The 23,480-nt window shown below is 55.7% G+C and overlaps 1 protein-coding gene across 2 annotated transcripts; it reads right to left on the bottom strand.

Annotated features, from left to right (window-relative positions):
• Positions 1-1,119: 1,119 nt before the first annotated feature.
• On the bottom strand, positions 1,120-23,312 carry ASIC3 (acid sensing ion channel subunit 3; the record flags this gene model as incomplete). 2 transcript variants are annotated; one of them, XM_081834420.1, is made up of 11 exons in its annotated part: positions 1,120-1,584; positions 3,004-3,059; positions 3,557-3,628; positions 4,607-4,686; positions 4,779-4,870; positions 6,592-6,745; positions 6,853-6,909; positions 7,448-7,598; positions 7,845-7,972; positions 11,522-11,672; positions 22,758-23,312. In XM_081834420.1, 11 exons carry the CDS (start codon positions 23,310-23,312, stop codon positions 1,506-1,508), a joined length of 1,575 nt encoding a protein of 524 aa, XP_081690546.1. In that variant the 3' UTR covers positions 1,120-1,505. The 2 variants fall into 2 exon arrangements, with proteins under 2 accessions (XP_081690546.1, XP_081690547.1); XM_081834421.1 differs by lacking the exon at positions 3,004-3,059 and having other exon boundaries at positions 22,758-22,973.
• Between the last annotated feature and the right edge of the window lie 168 nt (positions 23,313-23,480).

Raw genomic sequence — 23,480 nt, 5'->3', positions numbered from 1 at the left:
CTCCACCAACTCGCCTTCAAAAGCCGATGGAACAAATTCATGGAGGAGAAGGCTATGGACGACTATTAGCCACTATATTATTATTATTATTATTATTATTATTATTATTATTATTATTATTATTATTATACCACCCTTCACCTGTGCTCTGCCTCCAAAGTTGGAAGGAGCAAATGCTGTGCATTGCAGTTTCTGGAAACCCCAGGACGAGAGAGCTGCCCCTGTGTTCGAATCCCGCTTGCAGGTTTCCCATCGTGAGCACCTGGGTGGCCCCTGGGAGAAGACGAGGCTGGATGTGCCAGACTCTTGCCACAAATTCCCCATGAAGGTGTCCAACCCTCTTCTAATGGCCTCCAGGTTTGATGGGCATCCCTGCCTGCTGTGGCAGGGAGTTCCACCGATTAACTCGACTGCCATTTCTCTCCCAATTCTTCCACCTTCATGGGATTCCCATGGGAGTTTTCGCGTGAGGAGAGAGGGAGAGAGCTTTCCTCCTTGCTGTGTATAATTTCCTAAACTTCTCCCGTGTCCCCTGGATTCTCCTTCCTTGGAGATTTTTCAGCAGAGGTCGGAGGTCCAGGATTCTTCAGCTGAGATTCTTTCCTTGCAGGGGGTTGGACTAAATGCCCTTTGGGTGTGCCTTCCAACCCTACAATTCGATTCCCTTGCCTTTTCTCTCAGCTAACCCCTCCAACCACCCCTGTGCCCCCCTTTCCCCTGTGGCTCCTCTCAGTCCACACACATATCCCCAAAGCGCAACATGGACACAGAGCGCCCCCCCCCCGCCCCCCGTTTGACGCAGCAAATTGGCACAGCCAAGAGGCTCTTTAATGGTACACAGGGCAAAAGGGGTGGGGTGGGGTTGGGGGTCACACGGAGGTACAAGAGAGGTTGGGGGGGTCTCAGCAGCGTAGGAGGGGGGGCAGCAAGCACAGACGGACACAGATACAGGAACCGACGGACAGGTGTTCATGCAGGTGAGCCATCCCTTGACCTAGAGATTCCCCACCTGGCGGAGGGGGAGACCGCAGGGTCTTTTCCACAAGGCCCCCCCTCCTTCCTGAATTGGGGGTGGAGGGACTGACCGTAGGGCCCCCCCTACAAATAACCACATCCTGCAGAGCGTCCAATCTGGGATTCTTTTAATGCTATTTCGCATTGTTTCCCCTCCCCCAGTCCCAGGCCGGAAGAGCCCCCCCACCCCACGGTCAAGCCCTTCTATTTGGGGTGGGGGGGATGTGGGGGGGAGAGCAGGTTCCCTCTGGCTGCCGTCCTCTTGGTCTCCTCTGTGCAGAAAGCGAGGAGGAGGAGGAAAGGGCGTCTGTGTTGTTGGGGGGTGCCCCCCCCACGGAAAATGCCAGGCTGCTCCACTCCCTGCACTGTGCTGGGTCCTGCAGGAGGAGGCGCCTGGTCCATTTCGCCGGGAGCAGAGGAGAGAGAAGGAGGCGCAGGTTTCTTTGGGGGGGGGGTCCCCTTCCTTCAGCAGGCGAATTCCTCAAAGTTGCCTAGAGTCGGGTGACGAGGTAGCATGTTCGGGGTGTATCCAACACTGTCCGAGTGACTGCACAGCGTGTGGCAGGTGCTCTGGGGGGGCAGAGAGATGGGGGGTCAGTGAACAGCAGCTGGGGGGCAAGGCTACCGTCGTCATCATCTCCCCCCCTCCCCAAGGCAGGGAGCTGAGCTGCTTTCAGAAGCCACCTCCCTGAGGCTTTGGGGTGGCGTGGAGGATGGAATGGAAGCCACCCCCCCCCGCCCAATGAAACATCTACGCAGGTGAGATGGAGATGCAGGCTGAACCCCCCCCCCAGGGGAAAGGGGGCTGGGATGATGGACCACCCCCAGGTAACCATTTCCTGGCCAGGCCCAGAACAGATGGCTACTGACGGAGGTGGACAGACAAGGAGGGGCCCAAGGCTGCAGTTTTTCCTTCTTGGCTCCCAGGGCAGGGGGGAGACCCCCCCCCGAGGCAGCTTTGCATGCCCCCTGCTTGCCTGTAGACCGAGAAAGGGGTCAAGGCTTGAGTGTGGGCCTTTTCAGTTGTAGGTCCAGACAGGGGAGACCCCCCCCAAAAAAAACACAACAACACCCATGCCCTGCAACTGCTCTGAGCAGCTTCTGTCATCCAAGAGGCTCTTGCCAAAAAACCCTTTGGCGAAATCTGCGCTTAGGGGCAGGGGCAGGGGGCTGCCCCCCCCCCCCCGTTGCAGCTCTCCTGAGTACCCTTGGAAGGTATTTTGCTCCTGTATGTGGAAGTTCTACCATGACTAATAGACCCAGGGAAATGTCTGTGTGTGACTCAGTGGCCCCTTTGGGGAGTCTGCGGTTAATGCAGCACCACTGTTGGGGGGGGGAGAGAGCAGGAGGAGGAGGAAGGAGAGCCCTGGAGATGGATCAGGCCCATGGCCCCTCTGGCCCGGCATCCTCTCCTGGCAGCAGCCAACCAGATGCCCATCATGGGAAACCCAAAAGCAGGATTTGCACACAAGATCCATTCTCCCCACAGTTTCCTGCATCTGGTATTCAGAAGCATCCCCTGACAGCCTTCGCCTCGGGAATTTGCCTGATCCTCTTTTAAAGCCATCCAGGGGGGGTGGCCATCCCTGTGGCAGGGAGTTCCAGAGTTTAACTGCGCTGCATGAAGAAGTCCTTTCCTTTAGCCTGTCCTGAATCCTTCAGCTTCATGGGACGACCAGGAGTTAGGAGACAGGGAGGAAGTCGTTTCTCTGCATATCTAGCTGCCTTTTCCCAGGGCAGACCAGCTCCATACTGCCTGCTTTCTCTCAGGTGCGTTTCCTTAAAATACTCTTCTATTGGAGGGCACCCCAGGGGTCATCCAGCCCAACCCCCTGCAATGCAGAAATCAAATCCACTTTATCTGGGCAGCCAGATTCTGGCTGCAGCCTCTCCTGGCTCCCTGAAGCAGCAGCGCCTTGACCAGTCCAACGGCCCAAGAGAGCCTGGGGGGGGCGATTCAGAAGGGGGCCCCTGAAAGGGATCCTCTACCTGAGAGGGCGAGGAGGCAGCTGGGTGCCTGGGCTGCGGGGGAGGTCCGTGTGTTCCTGGTGCAGGTGAGATGCCAAATGGAAAGGGGGAAGGAGATGATGAGACAAAGTGGGTCAGGGTGGGGAGGCACAAAGAAAGGAGGGCAGGGAGGGGGGCAGAAAGAACAATGAAGCAACACTCGAGGCAAATGGTCCCAATGGGGGGGTAGAAGATGAAGTCAGTGGAGAGGGGAAGGGGTCCCTGGGCATGCGCAGAGAGCTTTTCCATCCCACCAACAAAACCCCAGCTCTCCACGTTTGGGTGGGGGGGCCATGTACCGTACCCAAAAGGCCCATTCCCCACTGCCTGTACCCCTCCGCGTTTGGGAAAGGTGCAGATGGGGGGATATGATTTTATCCCTCAGGCCACCCCCTCCCCACCCACCATCTGCCCCCCTTTGGGCTCTCCAAGGGAGACAGGGGAGGTCTTTAGGCAGCCGTGCTTCGCAAGGGCCTGAGCCCAGGGGACTTGGGGGGGGGAGGAAGCGCGGGGGGCAGGGCGTTTGCCACTTTACCAGGTTGTCGCTGTTGCTGCGATCCGCCTGCTTCCTCGCCTGGTAGTAGCTGAGAAGTTTGTCCCGGAACACCTGCCAGGCAGCAGAGGGGGGGGGAGGCAGAGAGTGGGGGTCCCTGGCTGGCTGGGGGGGGGTGAGAACCTAAAAAGAGCCTGCTGGATCCGGCCAACGGCTCATCTGGTCCAGCCTCCTGTCCTCAATGGCCAACCTGGTGCCCATTATAGGGAACCAGCAAGCAAGATTCGAACACAAGCCAAACTTTCCCCTCCTGGGGTTTCCAGCAACTGAGATTGGGAAGCATCTCCTGCCTCTGACTATGGGGACAGCGCAGAGCCATCCTGGCCAGCGGCCATCAGCAGCCCTCTCCCCCTCCATGCCTTTGATCCTCTTCTAAAGCCCTCCATGGCCTCCTGTGGAAGGGAGTTCCACAGTTTAACTTCCCTTTAAAGGAAAAGGGACCCCTGACCATTAGGTCCTGTCGTGGCTGACTCTGGGGTTGCAACGCTCTTCTCGCTTTACTGGCCGAGGGAGCCGGCATACAGTCATGTGGCCAGCAGGACTAAGCCGCTTCTGGCGAACCTGAGCAGCGCACAGAAACGCCATTTACCTTCCCGCTGGAGCGGTACCTATTTATCTACTTGCACTTTGACGTGCTTTCGAACTGCTAGGCTGGCAGGAGCAATGGGAGCTCACCCCGTCGCGGGGATTTGAACCGCCGACCTTCTGATTGGCAAGTCCTAGGCTCTGTGGTTTAACCCACAGCACCACCCACGTCCCTTTAATCTGTCCTAAACCTCCTGACATTCAGCTTCACTGTCCTTTCATTCCAGTGAGAGAGAGAAATCTCTGTCCAGAATGCGTAACTTTACAAACTTCTATCCTGTGTGGCCTTTTCTCCAGCCTCAAAAGCCCCAAGCTCTGCACGATTTAATCCGAATCCTCCTGAGCAGCCACAGAGTGCCTTCCCCCGGCAATGGCGCTTCCAGACCCCCCCCCCGGCCTCCCCATCCCAGCTTCTCCCTGCCCCCTCCCCCCCCGGCCATCACTCACCTCATACAGGTAGTCAAAGATCTCCAGGATGGTGAGGAGGCTGGCGCCAATGAAGAGTCCCATCTGGCCCCCAATGTCCCCTGGGGGGAGGCAAACAAAGAGAGGTCACTCTGCCTGGACCCCCACCCACCCCTAAGTCCGCCCCGCTCCCTCCCTGGGGCCCCTCACTCACCCAGCAGCCCAGCCACTTCGTAGGCCTTCTTCTGCTCGATGGTCTCGTAGTTCAGCGCTTCAAAGAAGATGTCCAGCACCAAAAGATTCTCCCTGAGACCAGATGGAGGGGGGGGTCAGAAGAGGCAGGCAGGGGGGAGCGCTGGGCTTGGCCAGCCTCCATGGGCCCCCCCCCAAAGTCCTTGGGAAGCGCTCAGGCAGGGCTGGAAGGGGACGCCATCGGGCTAGACTGCCCCTGCACATGGGGTCTCCATTTGGGGGCCATTCATTAGGGGACGGGTTGCGTGGAACTGGAAATGTCCATGTTGCCCCGACTGTGGGAGAACGTTTGAGGTTTTGATGGATCTTGTGATAGGAATTTTATGGTCTTAGATATATGGTAATGTTCATAAGTGTACCAGCCAAGCACATACATAGATCAGCACAGGAAGGCCAGCCTGGAACCATTTTGATTCCTAAACTGACCAAATCTTTTCTCTGCAAGGTCAAAATGGAAAAGCCTCCCCATTGTCTTTTCCTTCACAAATCCTGTCTTAAGGGTATATCTGTGTTTGAATAGGGTGTGAGCCTGTGACCTGGCCCAGGAACTAAGTATTTATCACTACAAAAGACTGGCCAGGCTCCCCAGGCAATCCAATCAAGTAACCTGCCAGACAGGAGAAAAACAACATCTAAATTTCTGTTTTAGACCGCCTTTTCTGTGATGTAGGTGTGATGTTTCTGGGGGTGGTCTTGATCTACAGGGTGGCAATTTCAAAAGTCTTTATAAGGCCTTGCACACCATTTTTCTGGGTCCCTCCTCTCTCCTGCAAGTGAGGGGAGCACCCTGTTACAACAGATCAATAAAGGCCAAGCCTACAGGCTGCTGTTTTGCTCCAAGTTATCCTGGTTGGTGTCTTTGTTTTTGTCCAAGGGAGCCCTCGGATTTTTCCGTTAACAATCTGAATTTAATTTATACCAAAAAAATGACCAGCTAAAGCAGCTCTTTGCTGGAGATGTCAGAAGGACAAAGCCTCTATAGGCATAGACTTTGGACAAATATATTGGTATTTGGAACGAGTTGATGTGGAATGGAGGGGGTTATTAGCAACCATATATAGATTAGGATAAAAGGGACACGGGTGGTGCTGTGGGTTAAACCACAGAGCCTAAGACTTGCCAATCAGAAGGTCGGCGGTTCAAATCCCTGCGACGGGGTAAGCTCCCGTTGCTCGGTCCCTGCTCCTGCCCACCTAGCAGTTCGAAACCACATCAAAGTGCAAGTAGATAAATAGGTACCGCTTTGGCGGGAAGGTAAACAGCATTTCCGTGCGCTGCTCTGGTTCGCCAGAAGCGGCTTAGTCATGCTGGCCACATGACCCAGAAGCTGTACGCCGGCTCCCTCCGCCAATAAAGCGAGATGAGCGCCACAACCCCAGAGTCAACCACGACTGGACCTAATGGTCAGGGGTCCCTTTACCTTTACAGATTAGGATAATATCACTTATGTTCCTTTTTAACCAGGCCTTTGGTTGACCTCATCAACATCCCATACCCTTTTAAAATGTGGCTCTTGGGGGGTATTATTGGATTATTGCTTTTATTTTTATTTTATATACTGTGATCTTTTGATGTGAACCGCCCTGAGACCCCCGGAGATAGGACGGTATATAAATCCAATTAATAATAATAATTAATAATGAATACCACATTTATAAATGAAAATCTTTCAACAAAGTACCAAAAGGAAGAAAGAAGGGGGCTGGTGCAGCCGGGGGCATCTTTCCGGAGGGGGCCAGCCGCAGAGGGGGCCCAGTGGGGGGGCCTCTACTCACGCGATGTACTGCTCGCTGCGGTTGTACTTCTTGGCCAGGTACTTGGCGGAGGCCTTGCTGGGGATCTTGACCACGGAGAGCTCCTTGCCGTAGCGCACAGTCTCGCAGGGGGTCTGGCAGGAGCAGAACTCGTTGTCCTTCTCCACCAGGAAGTCTGGGGGGGGGGGCAGATGGGGCAGGTCAGGGCTGGCCGGAGAGGGACAGGAATCTCTCTCCAGCCCCCTGCCCAACCCAGGGGTCCAGAGGGGGGTCCATGCTTACCCAGGGCCGGGTCGGCACACTCCTTGTACTGCTCCGGGGTGCAGAGGTTGGCGTTCCCTGGGCACGAGAAACAGCGGTTGAGGCAACGGAGGCACGGGGGGCAGCAGAGCACCCACTTTCCTGCATCTCCTTGTGAGGGTGCTGGTCATTTGAGGTGCCCTGTAGGGTGGGCACCTGGGCCAATCAATGCCAAGGGCCTTTGGGGGGGTCCCCTTGACCCACTGCCACCCCCCAAAGTGCAGCGGGCATTGCCAGGGCCAACGGGGTGTGGTTCCCATTGCAGGGAATTTGACTTGATGATGTTTGGGGTCCCTTCCAATTCTACCAGTTTACAATTCATTGGAGGTTTCTAAATGGAGGTCTGGGTTTCCTAAGCTGCGATTCCCGCATTGTAGGGGGCTGCCCTAGATGCCCTTTGGTGGTCCCTTCCAGCTCTCCAGATGGAGATGCCCGAATGACCATGCAATGACAGGTCAACCTGAGTATGCGGACCCCGGAAGCCTGCCCGGGGCCACAGCCTCCCACGTCTCCAGCAGCCCAGATTTGATGCCCGTCTCCCCGCCCCCCGCCCCGAGCCCCTCCCCCTGCCCCCGACCTGGCATGTGCACCATGCGGCAATTGCAGTTCTCGGCCAGGTAGCGCGTCTCGCAGTCGATGCGACAGGCGGCCATGCTGTAGTTGGCAAAGAAGGCCGACTCCACGGGGTTGGATTTGCAGTCACCCCACGGCGGGGGGAGGTAGAAGAGCTGCGGAGGAAGTGGGGAAGAGGGGGGTTGGCTGACCCCTCTCAGGACCCCTGGTGTCCGCCGTCACCCCAAGACCAAGCCCCCCTCTCTGCCCCACAGATGGGCTGCTGGGCAGCGCTGGGCGCATTCCTGGAGAAATCCCATAGGAGACGGCAGGAAAGGCTGAGAGAGCCAGGAAGCCGGCCCTGGGAGTGGGCAGGGGGATCTCACTGCCCAGAAAGCCCGGCGCACAAGAAGGGCACATACCCTTTGCTGCTGGCACGAGACGAAGGTCTGGAAGCCGGGAGCCACGCCAAAGCCCAGCTGGTCGATGGAAGGGGGCTCATTCTGACTGTGGATCTGCACCTTCACCCCAGCTTCGTAGGAGGTCTCATCTGCAGCACAAACACAAGCGCATTGGGGAGAAGGAAAGGGCCGGATCCTGAGTGCGGGGACTGGTGCTGCTCCTTTCCTGTGTGTGAGGGGAGCACCCTGTTGCAACAGATCAATAAAGAACAGGCTTACTAGCTGCTTTGCTTCTCAATATTCTCTGGTTGGCCTCTCTTATTTTCTCCTACCAACAGGGAACCCACGTAAGGACTCTATACGGGCTCTTGGATACCCCATAAGGGAAGAAGGGCAGATTTTTATCATTTAAAACATGAACCACCCTGAGATCTGCAGATGTGGGGAAGCAAATTTAATAGTTAACATGCGGAACTCCCTTCCACAGGAGGCGTTGATGACTGACAACCTAGATTAAAAGAGGATTAGGGAAAGTCATGGAGGGGGAGAAGCCAATCGAGGGCCACTAGCCATCATGGCTACGGTCTGCCTCCATGGTCAAAGGCAGCAGTGCTTCTGAGTACCATCTACTGGAAGCCACCGGAGAAGAAAGGTCTCTTGGGCTCAGGTCCTGATTGGGCCTTTGGCCGGATCCAGCAAGATCTCCTTCTTGTCTTCCGTCCCTGGGCTCTGTGCTACCCCTGCTCTGGTTTCTCTAAGACAACCCACCGCCCGACCCTCTGCCTCTTGTCTCCCACCCTTTTCTCCACCAGAATCTGCCCTAAGCCGGTGGTCAAAGAATAACAGAATTGTAGAGCTGGGACCCCAAGGGCCATCTAGTCCAACCCCCTGCAATGCAGGAATCTCAGTTCAAGCATCCATGACAGATGGCCAGCCAGCCTCTGCTTACAAACCTCCAAGGAAGGAGAAACCATCAGAAAGATTTTCTGTATGTTTAGTCAGAATTTCCTTTCTTGCAACTTGAAGCCAAGGGTTCGAGTCCTTCCCTCTGGAGCAGGAGAAAACAAACTTCCTCCATCTTCCATGTTACAGCCCTTGAGATATCTGAAGGCGGCTCTCATTTCTCCTCTCAGTCTGGAGATACGGGCACAGCAAATAGCCTGAGGAAGTATCACTTTCAATGGGCCCCCTTCTCTCAATGGAAGGGCCGATTTATCAATGAACAATACTTCATTCAGATATGATTCTAAAACATGAATCAAACAAATATTCTGAACAAAACAGGCTGTGGTTCACCTCTGAGAGACCCTCTCAAGTCTAGAAGGAAATTCTGGTGTTTGACAAGTATCTGTTGGCTGGCCCAGCAGGGCAGCTTCCATGTATGAATGGGGAGCTCTGTGACAATGGATTCTGGAGGCCAGGCATTCACCAGTTCATAAGGATGTCTCAGTCCTGTCGTTCTCAGGTATTGCCAGGCATCTACAGGAACGCCAAGCGTGACCCAGTTTACATAACCACCATTTATGTTTGCATCTTTTGGGAGAGGACTCTCAATTCCAGGGTCATGGATTTGAGCCCCACTGTTACGGAAATTATGGGGGGGCGGTTTACATCTTTACAGTTGTTAAATGTCACAAATATTATGCATAAATGTATCCTTTCGACTTGACAGCTCAGGGAAGTTACCTAGCTTTAAAAATCATATAAAATCAACTCCTTTGCCAGTTTCCTTCATTCCACCACCAATTTGCTTCATTGGCCAAGGACTTGGAAGCCACTCGGTCCCCGCCATAATCCCTCAAGCGGGAGGTCACGTACTCACAGGAAAGTACTCATAGGTGTCAATCACTGGGCAAAGGCACTCCCCCGGACTTGCCCAGGTGGCAGACTATGAAAACCAAAGTTCTATTGTCCCTTTGCAGCAGGTGCTCAGAATGTACTTCCAGATACATATCCTGTATCCGCCTGTTGCCCCAACACATTCCTCCTGTGTTAATCGTGTATAACCCTCCCCTTTTCTGATGCAGCAATGATTTAGTGATGATGCTCAATGAACTGTATGCTGGGATATGGTGGGAAAGTTTTAAAAGTCTTTGTCGCCCCATCCTTGGGGTTCAAAATTCCTCTTTGAACCTGTTGCGCAATAAACTTTGGTCTGCCGCTATTTGCTCCGGCTGGTGGCTGGACTCCTTCCTTTATTCCGCAGGGACCCGCGGGCTCAGCCCGACCAGCTGGGGGACTGAGCAGCCTCACACCTAGATTTAACACCCACATTGGGCGAAAGATTCCTGCATTCCAGGAGGTTGGACCAACTCTACGATTTGATGATCTTGGGTGGTCTTTCTCTTATAATTTCTGAATGCACAGTGTTCAAGGCTCCACTCCTCCTTTTGCAACAGACCAATAAAGGTCAGCCGCTTGCCTTGCTTCCGTGGTGTCGCCTCCATTTGCATCCCTGGCCGATAGCGGACCTCAAGGGGTCCCTTGGTGGGGAGTTGGGCTGTAAAAGCCGACCTCCATTTTTCTCTTATACACTAACAATAATAAAGGTGAAATGGGAGTTTAGGAGCAGAAAGAGGAAGAAGGAAAGGGCAGCCTGGAAGCTTCAGGAGGCTGAGAGAGCCCCACACCCCTGAACCCCACAGGGGGGCAGAGGAAAATTCAGCCGGGCTTGGGATATTGCTGCTGCAGGATGAGCCCCACTAGACAGGAAGGCGCAGATCCTGAGTAGCTCTCAGTGGCTCTGAGGTCACCAGAAATTTCTCCTGTGGGAAGATCTGCAGTCAAAATGACAATTAAGTTAGCTATATAATCATAAGAAAGGGTTAAGACTCTTAGACAAGGGTAGGCAACCTAAAGCCCAGGGGCTGGATGCGGCCCAATTGCCTTCTCAGTCTGACCTGCAGATGGTACGGGAATCAGCGTGGTTTTACATGAGTAGAATGTGTGCTTTTATTTAAAATGCATCTCTGCGTTATTTGTGGGGCATCGGAATTCATTCATTATTATTTTTAAAAATATAGTCCGGCCCACCGCATGGTCTGAGGGAGGTGGACCGCCCCAGCTGAAAAAGGTTGCTGACCCCTCCTCTTAGAGTTCCTGTATTCCCAGAGAAGACAGATCTGTGGTGTCATATCCCCTACATCCCGTGGCATCTTAATTTTAATTTTTCCTCCTTCCTCCTTGCCTCAGTGTCTCTCTTCCTTTTGAAGCCAGAAACTGAGCAGAAATACATGCCTGGGCTTTGCTCAAAGCTCAGACTCCGTTTTGGAAACAAATTTTGTCTTTTGTAAAGACACATTTTTACCTGCATACTGTTTTGATGCATTTGCTGCCTGCATTGAAATGTAAGTAAACCTTTTCATTTATCTTACAATTGTGTGTGCTTCACTCTTAGCAATGGGGACAAAGAGGGGAAAGGTCAGCAGACCACAAATAAACAGGGACAAAAAGGTGTATTTGACTAATTCCTAGCTTCCAGTAAGCTGCAAAGCGCCTAAGTGGTTTTACTCTGCTAAAAGGGCTTCACAGCCTGTTTACTCTCATATTTCTAACACATGTGCGGGACAGGAGATTTAAATTTTAATGGACAGATTTAATCTTCAATCCACCTCCATCGTCTCCTGGGATCAATCAGGGCCCATCCCCAAGAAGGACCCCCGTGCCCACCCCAAGCCCTCCTCCGACCCCTCACTCACCCGTTTCTCCCCAGACAGGCAGGTACTCATCCTGCTGGATGTTCAGCATCAGTTCCAGACCATTGCCCGTTCCGCCCTTGACCGTCGTGAGGAGTTCGTGGCCGGGAGCCCCCGAGTTGAAGGTGTAGCACTTTCCCAACCGGGTGAAGATCTGCAGGAGGGGGGAGGAGAAAAGGGTGGCGTGATGAGGAAGGCGGAACAGAGGAAGCTGCCTTGCACCAAAGCCAGACCATGGCTCCATCCACCTCAGTATTGTCTACACTGGCTGGCAGCTGGCAACCAAGATGATCAAAGGTCTGGAAGCCAAGCCTTATGAGGAATGGTTGAAGGAGCTGGGGATGTTGAAGCAGACAGAGGGCCTTCTCGGTAGTGGCACCCGCCCTGTGGAATGCCCTTCCTTCAGATGTGAAGGAAATAAATAAATATCTTTAAAAGACATCTGAAGGCAGCTCTGTTTAGGGAAGTTTTTAATATTTAATGCTGTACAGTGGTACCTCAGGTTACATATGCTTCAGGTTACATACGCTTCAGGTTACATACGCTTCAGGTTACAGACTCCGCTAACCCAGAAATAGTGCTTCAGGTTAAGAACTTTGCTTCAGGATGAGAACAGAAATATTGCTCTGGGGGCGCGGCGGCAGCAGGAGGCCCCATTAGCTAAAGTGGTGCTTCAGGTTAAGAACAGTTTCAGGTTAAGTACAGACCTCCGGAACAAATTAAGTACTTAACCCGAGGTACCACTGTACAAGAAAGGAGATTCCGACTCAACATCAGGAAGAGCTTGGAACGGCCTCCCTTGAGAGGTGGTGGCCTCTCCTTCCTTGGAGGTTTTGAAGCAGAGGTTGGATGGCCATCTGTCGTCATGGATGCTTCAGCTGACATTCCTGCCTTGCAGGGGGTTGGAATAGATGACCCCTGGGGTCCCTTCCAACGTCACAATTCTACGCTTCTATGGCCACCAACCTGGAGAGCTTTAAAAGAGGATTGTGCAAATTCAATGTTCATTTTGAAGGCTCCTAGCCAGGGTGACTCTTCTCTGCCCTCTAGCGTCAGAGGAAGCAATGCTTCTGAATCCGTTGCTGGAAACCCAGAGAGTTGCTCTTGAGTTCGAATCCTGCTTGCTGGTTTCCCTTTGGCCACAGCAAGAACATGAGGCTGGGCGGCACATGGAAGTTGAGAATCGATGACCCAGGAGGGGCTGGACGGCCCCAGAGTCTCCTTCAGCCCCCAGCCCCGGTCCTGGAGCAGGGCCTCCCCAAATCTTGCGCAGGGCCGTTTCTGCGGCATGAGAGCCTCCCCTCTGGCCCCCCCTGACCCAAAGCGCACTGCCCCCCCCCGTCCTCCACGCCATCGTCCGTCCGTCTCGGGTTGCGCTGACACTGCTCCAGCCTCTCGCAGGAGACATTGGTCGAAGCGGCAGGCCTGGTGCAGCTCAGCACAGAGTAACAGGAGTGGCCCTGGGGACCAGCTGGGCTGGGGGGGCAGGAGGGGGGCAGAAGGAGAAGCAGGAGGAGGAAGAGGCAGCAGCTGGGGAGGAGATTGCCAGGAGAAGGGAAAGATGACCGGGGGGGGTGAGAAGCGGGAGGGGGCATCTCAGGGGTCTCCCTAGGCAAGGCCTGCCCCCCCCCGCCTCTGGACAAGCCCCCCACCCCCAACGCCCGGCCCTAGACGCAAACCTCTGGTGTGCATTAGAGACTGAGATATCCTGCCTGAGAGCAAAGGGGGTGATGCTCATCTTTTCACCCAGAGGTGGGGGGGTCTCTGGCTAAGTGGCTTCATTAGTCGTCATCCCCCCAGGCCTCCCCAAGTGACCCCCACCCTCTGCTGACACCCCACAGAAAGAGCGGCTGCCCCATCGGGCATTTCAATTCCAGTCTTCGGAGGCCTGCTCTTATTTTTCTCCCAGCCTCTGACCTAGACTCGTGGAGCTGCAGCGTTGGAAGGACCCCGAGGGTCATCTAGTCCAACCCCGCGCGAGGCAGCCGTCGCAGATAAAGAATCTCTGACAGACGCAGAATCACACAAGGGACTCCCAAAGGGCATCCAGCTGAACCCCAATGAAGCTGGGGGGGCTCTGAGGGTCCCCAAATTGGGATGGGGGGGTTGGGGGAGGCGCAGGCCCAGGAGAGGGGACTCACGGCGGTGAAATTGTGGGGCCCGCACCCCCGGGCCCCGAAGCGGCAGTCCAGCAGCATCTCCTCCAGGCTGTGGGCCGTGCGCTCCACAAACTCCTTCATGTCGAAGCGGGGGGTGGGGTAGAAGCCGGGCCCCCCCTCGTCCGCCCTCCCCAGGGCCCTCAGGTACTCGGGGAAGGCGGGGGCCTCCACGCCCAGCAGCTCCTGGCCCACCCAGTGCAGGTCGTTGCGCGTCAGGCGGGAGCGGCGGACGCGGTTGAAGTTGCAGAGGGTGACGGCCGGGAAGAGCAGCAGCCGGCCGGCCTCCTCGTCCAGCAGGGTGACGTGGTGGTACTCCCGGTAGTACTGGACCCGCTCGCCCACCTGGTGCAGGAAGATGCCCAGCGCCAGCAGGACGGCGCCCGCCCAGGCCGCCCGCCGGGGGGTGAAGGGGCCCGGCAGGAAGACGTGGGCCAGGCCGTGCAGGGTGCAGCTGCCGGCAAAGGCAGCAAAGCTGGAGGGCCTGGGGGCCGCCTCGCCCGCTCCGGGCTCCTGCATGGCCCTCGACGGTCGGGAGCTGCGGGATTGTGTGTCAGGATCCGGAGGGAAGCTCTGGGCAGCAGAGGAGGAGGAGGAGGAGGCAGCTGATCCCGGGCAGGTGATGGAGGAGGAGGCTGCTTGGCCCAGGGCCAGGGGGCAGGGAGGGGGGCCCAGGAGCATCCTGGCACTGGGAGGGCAGGCCGGGAGCCAGGGAGCTCCGGGAAGGAGGGGAGAGCCTGGGTACTGGGGGTGCTGCACTCAGACCCCACGTGGAACCCTAGAAGGTATCCCCAAGGGTCATCTAGCCCAGCCCCCCCCCAACGCCAAAGGATCACTGACAGACGGCCACCCAACCTCTGTCTAAAGACCTCTAAGGGAGGAGAGTCCATTGGTTCCTGACAGTGACTGGCTGGATGCAGAGGTGCTGCAGGGATTTATGTATAGGTTGGGGGGGGGGGTTTGCCCCTCCAGCAGATATCATGCACATGCAGCCCACTACCAAAATCAGCACAATCGCTTTTGTGACTTTTGTCCCCACAAAGCACTTCATCACTGTTTCTTCCTATCTATCCGAAGGGCCTTTGCTGCACAATACCAAATGTAAGAATTCACTGATAAACGTATCTCTGTACTGGCTCACTGGGAAAACTTCAGAAATTCATATAGACACTTGAGCTCAGCTCCTCAGCAGCCCCTCTGCCTGAGGGATAATCCCTGGCATCCTGATACCTGAGTGCCAGACAGGTAGCCATTCCAGAAACAACAAACCCAGATGAAGACAAAAGGGTGGGATGAACTTGGCTGGGAAACAGGGAAATGTAAATATCTCTTTTGTTCCACTTGATGGGTGTTTGGTGGAGGGCAAGGGGAACCATGGGGCAGGGTCCAGGATGTTCAGATTCCTGCCACCAGGAAGAGGCTGGGGCAGAGAGGAGTGCAGATGCAGAGAGAGAAGCGGAGGCTGGAGAGGAGTTTGGCCAAGAGGCAGAAATGGGTCTGTTGGTGAAGAGATGTGGCTCTCCCCCCCCCCCCCCGCTGCAACCAACTTTCCTCCCTGCTGGTCTCCCAGGACCAGGAGAGGGGTGAAGAGGGTGGAGCAGAGACAGACTGGGCATCAGAGTCTTGGGAGTTGCTTGGGAAGGACCACGTGGGGAGGAGACTCTGAAGGCTGTGGGAAGGAAGGCCTCCTGCGTGCCTCATTGGGGCAAGATCTACCATCAAGAGTTCCTGAGATCACTAGGCCTGGGCTGCTTTGTCTCAGAATAAAGAGTTTCAAGAAACAGTAGTCTAGTGTCTGGAACAAGGGAAATAATAGACGCCCTCTCTTCTGCCTTGATCACACCTGACAATACTGTGTCCAATTCTGGGCACCGCATTTAAGGAGGATGTTGACCAGCTGGAAGGGGGGGCAGAGGAGGGCGACCAAGATGGTCAAGGGTCTGGAAACCAAGCCTGATGAGGAGTGGTTGAAGGAGGTGGGGATGTTTAGCTTGGAAAAGAGGAGGCTCTGAGGAGATACGGGAGCCACCTTCCAATATCCACAGGGCTGTCACATGCCGGTTTTCTCCTGCTCTGGAGGGCAGGACTCAAACCAATGGATTCAAGTTGCAAGGAAGGAGATTCTGGCTAAACATTCAAAAAACCTTTCTGACAGTCAGAGCTGCTTGACAGTGAAACAAAAGGTGCTGAACTCTCCTTCCTTGGAGGTTTTTAAGCAGGTTGGCTGGCCTCTGTCATGGATGCTTTTGTTGACTGGATGAGCCTTTGGGTCCCTTCCAGCTCTCTGGTCCTACGAGATGACTTCCCTGACACCAAGTGATGAGTTCTTGCTCCCAACGGTTCCATTCTAGCTCTGACCATCAGAAAGTTCTTCCTGCTGTTGAGCCAGACTCTAACCTTTGTGGGATCTGAAAGACTAACATGTTTCCTAATGGCATAAGCTCCAAAAGGCTATGGAACTCCCAGCACATTGCAAAATGAAGAACTGAGCATGTGCACTTAACTTACTGTCTTTCACTCACTTCCTGCCTTGGCCCTTGCAGCCTAACCTCCTTCGCGGGGCTGTTGTGAAGATATAGGAGGTGTAAAATGGTCCTTATACAACAGACATCAAATTGGGGTTCCTTTAACAAGATTGGTGCATCTTTGTCCATAACAGTGGACTCTCGGGTTGCAAACGTGATCTGTGTGGGATGCACATTCACAACCCGCAGCATCCACAACCCACAGCACCACGTCTGCGCATTCACAAAGCATGATTTAGTGCTTCTGCGCATGCACAACCGCCGAAACCCGGAAGTAACCTGTTCCGGTGCTTCCGGGTTTCGGCAGTCCACAACCCAAAAAAACACAACCTGAAGAGTCTGTAACCCGAGGTATGACTGTATATGTTTGCAATACTTCCCACCCCCTCATGCAGATAAGTATGGGTTCAAAGTGACAACCATCTTAATCTGGTCTGCTTTCCCATGTTTTAGAACCCCAAAGTCCAGTAAGAAAAAGGAAAAGTTTCTCCCACTTTCCAAAGGCAGCTCAGTCAAAGAAAATTTTAAACCTACATTCAGCAATAAATTTCACTGGGCATTCTGCCACATTCTTTCTCTCTCTCTCTCTCTCACACACACACATACACAAAAGCACACATGTTGTTGACAGTAAAAATGATGCACACGAGAGGAAGTCTGAGAGCTAAACAAAGGCTGAAGGGGGGGGGGGGATTTTCAAGGTGCCAAAGACTCAGATTCTAGAATATTTGGGCTGCAGTCCTAACCCCAACCCCACATACCTGGGGCCTTGCTGAATTCAATGGGACTTACTTTTGAGGAGGCACAGGAGTGCACTGTCAATCACTGTGAAAATGGCATTTCAGAAATATGGCTAGTGGGCGGTTGGTGAGAAAGACAAGGGAAGGTTTTGGGGGGGGAGTGTTTAAACACAGTAAAAGCTCTGCAAATCCATGGCTGGATTGCACAGGCAGAACTGCACACAAGATGGGGGAGAGACGCCCCCCGCCTCCTCCTCTTCCAAAGGACAAGGCAGCAAAGAGGGACACCCCCACCTCTTCCCCCCTCCCCTTTGGGGCAAAGCTGGAGATCTGCTCCCCACCAGCACCCAGGCAGGAGGGCCCCCCTGCTTCTCCTTCCCCTCTGTCCCCAGTAAAGATGCAAGTTGCCCCCAGCGCACAGGTGAGGGGGCAAGGCAAAGCCAGGGAGGAAGCCCCATCTCTCCTGTCTTTTCTCTCTCCCCCCCCCCCGTTCAAGAGCCCTTCCGGACAGCAAAACATGCCCCCTGCCCCCAATCTGTTGCCATGTTCTGCCCCCAAACACCCTCCGCAAACCCCTCAAAGACAGAAAGCAGGATGGCCTCTGTGTGCTGCCCCCACACCAACCCCAAACAGAAGGGGAGAGGGGGCTGCACAGACAGTGTGAGGGGAAGGTCCCTTCCAACTCCTGGACCTGCTCTGCAAAACAAGAGGAAGCCATCGTGTCTTGGCTTCCTAGAAAGTCTGCTCTCCAGTCAGGTGGGTGCCCTGCACAGTTTGATGCCTAACTTTGCTTCCAGGCGGGCTGCAGACGGATGTTCTATTCTTTTCATTGTTTTAAAGAAAGCTCAGGCTCTGGGGACTCGAGTCCTGGTGCCCTTGCTCCAGCTGCACCCTGGACAATTCAGCTTTGGGGAGGAGGCAGGGAGAGGCCTCCCAAGGACCTAAGGAGAGCCTGGCAGATCAGGTCCAGCCACTCAGCAGTTACAGCCCAGCCATCACGGGTCATAGCCATCGGTGGCCTTTTCCTCCTCCATGAATTTGCCTAACCCCCTTTAAAAGCCATTCAGGTTGCTGGCCATATCTGCCTGCTGCGGGAAGGAGTTCCACAGTTTAACTCAGGAAGAACGGCTTTCTTTTATCTGTAACAGAGTTCTAGGAGGTGGGAACAAGGCCAGCTTTTGCTTAAAAACATGCAAAAACAGCCAATAACAGTTAGAATACCAGACTAGGACCTGGAAGAAACCAGGGTTTAAATGCCCACTTGACCACGAAGCAAGTAGCCGTGAGGGCCATAGCTGAGTCAGGTGCTTCGTGGAGAAGTACCGTATTTTTCGCTTCATAAGACACACTCCCCCCCCAAAAAAGTAAGGGGAAATGTCTGTGCGTCTTATGGAGCGAATGTGTAGTCCCTGGAGCCGAATTGCCCAGGGGAGAAAAGCAGATCGTGCTTTTTTTTTTTTTTTTGGAAAGAGGGAAGGGGGTGTTGAAACAAAGCCACTGATCGTTTAAGGATTGGGGAGAGAGATAAGGGATGCTAGAGATAAAGGAGGCTGCCTGGGAGGGGGGAGGTAAAGACAGCAAACTTGCAAAGGGGTGGAAACAGGAAGACTAAAGCAATAAGGAGAGAAATTAGAAGAAAAGGAGGAGTAAAAAACTGCTCCAGCTAAGGAAAAGACACCAAGGCAAACAAGAGGGAAGGGGGTGTCAAAGGAAACAGCTGATCGGTGGGATCGGAAGAGAGATAAGGGACCCTGGGAGGGGGGAGGTAAAAGCCCATGGATCCTCAGGATTTTTGCATTGGATCACCCCAAATTCACCATCAGATCACATGTCTGTGGCCACAGCACGAACCACAAAAATCATCCATCCACTGTTTTCAGAATATATATCTTTTTTGTTGTTGTTGTTTTCGTCCTCTAAAAACTAGGTGCACCTTATGGTCAGGTGAGTCTTATGGAGCGAAAAATACGGTACTTCTTTTTAGAATACAGAGAGTTTTATGATGGCAGCCCAGAAACTGGCTGTTGCCCAGCTGCCTCCTGGGGGGGGGGGCTACTCAGCAACGTTCCTCCTCCGAAGTGGCAAAACTTGCAGGAATTATTCAAGGTAATTGAGTCTCAGTCCATCTGCAAGGAATCCAGGCAGGCAGAGCGGAGGAGGAGGAAGGCAAAGCGAGGCTCTGGGATGAAATGGCTTAATTGTGCAGGGAGCTCATTTGCTGGGTGGCAGATTAATCCCCCCCCCCTTGAGTCTGGAAGGATCAATAGTGCAGAAACACAGAGCTAATTGCAGCCGGTGTGTTGGTGTGTTTTTTAAAAAAGCAAAGGGTGTTTGTGTGAGAGTGAATATTGGGAAAGGGAAAGGAAGTGTCTCAGGGCCTCTGAAAACACCCCTGCAGAAATCAATAAATCGATGGCCTCTTCTGCACAGAAGAGCAGAAATGGTTGAGGGGGCCAGATGAGACCAGGAACGGCCCCCGGTTTCTCAGAAGGAGAGATCCAGAAGGGCAGGTGTTTTCTTCCTTTTTTTTGGCTAAGGGAAGAAACTGCCATTTGTGCATGTGTGTATGTGTGTGTGTGTAAAACCACACTCTGGGCACCTTCCTTGGCAGGCTGCCCCTCTTGTGAGATGCTTCCCCCACAATGGCTATCCAGCTGGAGCCGGCAGGACCCTTCCCCATAGGCGACCCTGGGGGGGGGGGGGGAGCAGCTGCTGCCCTGGCAACAAGCTCAGTTGCCTTGAAGATGGGCAAAGTCACCATGGCAACGGATTGTCCCAGGAAGGAGTGGATGTTGTCAAGGCAACGGGTGCTTTGGAGGAAGTGCAACGGGGACGGGGGAGCCACGGGCAAACTGCAGAGGGCCCCCTGGCTGTGGGGCTGGAGACTCTGGGGTCTCCTCCACTGAGGAGTGGAGTGCCCACCTTGTGGGCAGCTTTTGATCTGGGCAATCCAGAAGCTTCTTTCAAGGCAAACTCAGGGCCCCCTGAGCCCTGCCAGCCCCCAAAACACATGCTAAAGTAGTTCTCTCCCCCTGCTCATTGGCCTCCCCACATACAGTCACCAAAGGTAGACTGCCCCTCGCCATGGAAGGTCCATTTCCAGCTGCCGTGGCCAATGGCAATTAATAAACCTGTTGCCCCAAAAGGGAGACTTTGCATGCTGCCCCCTTGCAAAGGAGTCCCTGGTTGCCCCCCTGGCAGAAGGGGCCCCTGGACTAGGCCAGGTTGGGGGGGGGGGAGGTTTTCTAAGAGGTGGGCAGAAGAGGGGAGGAATTTGGGGGTCCAGACAGAAGCAGGGTCATTCCTCTGGGGCAGGTGGGTGTCCCAGTGGCAGGAAAAAGAGAATCATAGAACTGAAGAGTTGGAAGGGACTCCCAAAGGCAATCTAGTCTTCCCCTACCAGCTTCCAAGCCTCAGGTGTCTGGGGGGGGGGCTGGCAGAGGAGTGGCTGTCCTTTCCACCCATTCAACTCCCCTGCCCCCCACTTTCCAAGACCCCCCCCAGCCTCCTTGGGGCATGTGAAGCTGTGTGCAGGGACAACATTTCATGGTTTTTGGGGGTGCAGGTGAGAGATTTGCAGCAATACCCTGGGATACGTTTAAGATGAACTGGAAACCTAGAGTGTGAGGGGGGGGTGTCTCTGTGAGGAAGAAGAGCTGCCCCCTCCCTGGCCCAACCCCTCCACAATCCAACCGGCTTCACAGCGAAACTTCGTAACATAAGATTTTAGGCCTCCCTAGTCCAGCCTCCTGTTCTGACAGGGACCAGGCACAATGGGGAGCCCCCAGACAGGATCCGACCACAGGGGCAGCCCTCCCCCCCCTTCTGTGGGATTGGGAGACATTGACTGTGGAGGCAGAGCAGAGCCATCCTGGATGGAGCCCCCCAGAGCCCCCTCCTCCCCCCGCATGAACTGACCCAGTCCTCTTAATGCCACCCTGACCACAAGGGAGAAGGGCATCAGCTTAATGGGCACCCAAGTTGAGACCCTCAGACGCCCTAGAAGCCGAAATGAGAGCAGTTGAGCCCCAGCCTCGGAGAACCAGACCCAGCAGGAGCCTTGATCCAGACCCTCGTTTTAGGGGCCATAAGCCCCTAAAACGGCCAGGGAGCCCCAGGAAGGACAGAGTGGCAGGTGCTCCCTAGACCTTTTGAGTCCCACGCAAACCCCGCTGGCGCATTGCCGTTCAAATGAGGTGTATCTGTGCCATGCCTTGGAATCAGTTATGTGGGGCAGAGCTTACCTGGCCTCCCCCAATATTTTATTCAAGTTGGCACCCCGTTTTGCATATTCAGAATCTGGGGCCCATGCTGGTTCATGAGATGGGGCTTTTGCTCATGGGGGGCTGATCTCGCTCCACTGCAGGGAATGAGGAGATGGGCCTCTGAGCCCCCCAGCCCCGGGGAATGGCTGGCTTCCTGTCTCTCCCTTGGCAGCTGCTCCCTGCAAGACAGGCCTCTCTGCTCTCCTGTTCACCCCCCAGCTCCCCCACAAGCAGACCTGCCTCCTCCTGCAGCTGCTCCCAGGTGCCCCATTGCGCCAGGAGCAGAGGGTTGTGGTCATGGCCCCCACTGCAGGGCTGCTGTGCTCCCTTTTCAGCTGGGGACCCCCAGGACCTGCCTCAAGAGGTCTCAGGGGGGAGACAAGCCCAGCGCTCACTGTCTCCAAATAGCCTTGGTCCAGCTAAGTCAGCCACAAGCCCCCCCCCACGCCCCTTTCATTGCACTGATGCCCACTTGTGCTCAGGGTGGGACAGGGGCAGGTAGATGCCCCCCCCCAAGGCTGTTTGCGCCCAGAGCTGGTTTGCTAGCTCTCAGGCCAGTTCTCTGTCTCCAGCTAAGCAAATCCTCCACCTCCCCCCCCCCAATGAATGGGGCTGTCCATGCTGCCTTGCTAAATGCAGGCTTCTTCCTGGGATGGGGCCCCTCTCCCCGCCCCCCTCCAACACCCCACTTGGGATCCCACCTGGGCCCAGAGGAGCGAAACCTCTGATGGCACAGGGCAGCCCCAGGTGCACAGAGGGCCCTGGAGAAAGTGCCCAGGACAGAAGAGGAAGAGGAGGAAGGAGTGAAGGGTTTGGGGAATGCCGGCTGAGGTGGCGATTTGGCTCCCCAAAGCCAGGAGTCCGGGGTTCAAATCTTCCCTGGTCAGGCATTTGCTGCTCTTTGCTGGACAAGCCCCCGCCCCCAGGGCTGAACCACATTTAGCTGCCTGAGGCGAAGGGCAGGATGGCAGCCCCTACCCCCCCCAAGCCAATCTGGGCTGATTGCTGCCCTGACCTCATGCTGAATTCAAGGTGTGCATGCGGTTCCCCCACACAGTGCTGAGCCCAAAATAGAGAAGATCTAGAACTGAGAACATCCATTTGGGCGTCCCGAATTTTGGGCATGCTGAGGTTCCCATATTATCAAGGATGTCCAAAGTCTGCCCCTTCCTGACCCCAAACCCTGGGAAGAGGGGAGCGTCCCCCACCCACAAAAGGTGACAGGTGTGTCTCTCTCCTCCAGCAGGTGTGAACCGCAGGAAGAATTGCCAGGAGGGCTGCTTGCCCCTACCTGGCCCGGGACCTTGCCTCCCTCTGCCCGACGGTAGGACCACTCTTCCCAGCAGCCACACTTAAAGAGAGCCTCCAGCTGGATCCGGCCCGCGGGGGGCAGCCTAGCCCTGCTCCCCGTTCCCTCAGCGGCCACGCAGCCGGCACCCTCCGTGGGCAACGCGCAAGCGGGACGGGAGCGCGGGCGCTGCGCGGTCCCCTCTCCTCCCCGGCGGCGCCCCGGTGCCCTGCCCGCCCCCCGAGCCGGGTCTGCCCCTCCTCACCACGGTGAAGTTGCTGGCGCTGCAGTTGGCGCCTCGGAAGGTGCACTGCCAGAGCATCTCGGCCAGGTCGTGCCCGGTGCGGTTGTAGAAGTCGGCCATGTCGAAGGGGCGCGCCTTGAAGCCCCTGAAGTTGGCCCTGTCCCGCAGCGCGGCCAGCAGCTCGGGGTCGCCCCGCGGGGCCACCTCGTGGCGCGCGTCCAGCAGGGCCAGCAGCTCGCCCACGTGGTAGAGGTCGTTGCGCGTGATCCTGGAGAAGCGGAACTCGTTGAGGTTGCAGAGGGTGACGGCGGGGAAGGTGAGGTTGGGCGCGGCCACCTCGTCCAGCTTGGTGACATGCGGGTAGCTGAGGAAGTAGGCGACGCGCTCGGCGCAGACCAGCGCCAGCAGCGCCACGGAGCCCCCGAAGGCCAGCGCCCACAGCAGGCGGCGCAGGGAGCGCGAGCCGTGCGCCACGAGGTGGCTCAGCCCGTGCAGGGACGAGCCGCGCGCAAAGGCCTGCAGGCCGGGCAGGCGCTCCCCGCGGGCCATGCCAACCCCGGGCACCTCCCCGGGCATCATGGCATCTCCCGGAGGGGCGCCGCCCGCGCAGCCTCCGCGCGCCGCGCAGCCCCACCTGCTGCTGCCGCTGCCGCCGCCGCTCAGGCGCGCACCCCCCGCTGCCAGGCGGCGCGCTCCCCGCTGGCCCGCCGCCCGTGCCCTGGGCGCCCTGCGTGGCGCTGCCGG

The sequence above is a fragment of the Podarcis erhardii genome, assembly GCF_964252035.2.
Source record: "Podarcis erhardii genome assembly, chromosome: 12".
Lineage (NCBI taxonomy): Eukaryota > Metazoa > Chordata > Lepidosauria > Squamata > Lacertidae > Podarcis > Podarcis erhardii.
Note: the sequence above shows the minus strand (reverse complement) of the source record. Positions and strands in the feature narration are given on the sequence as shown.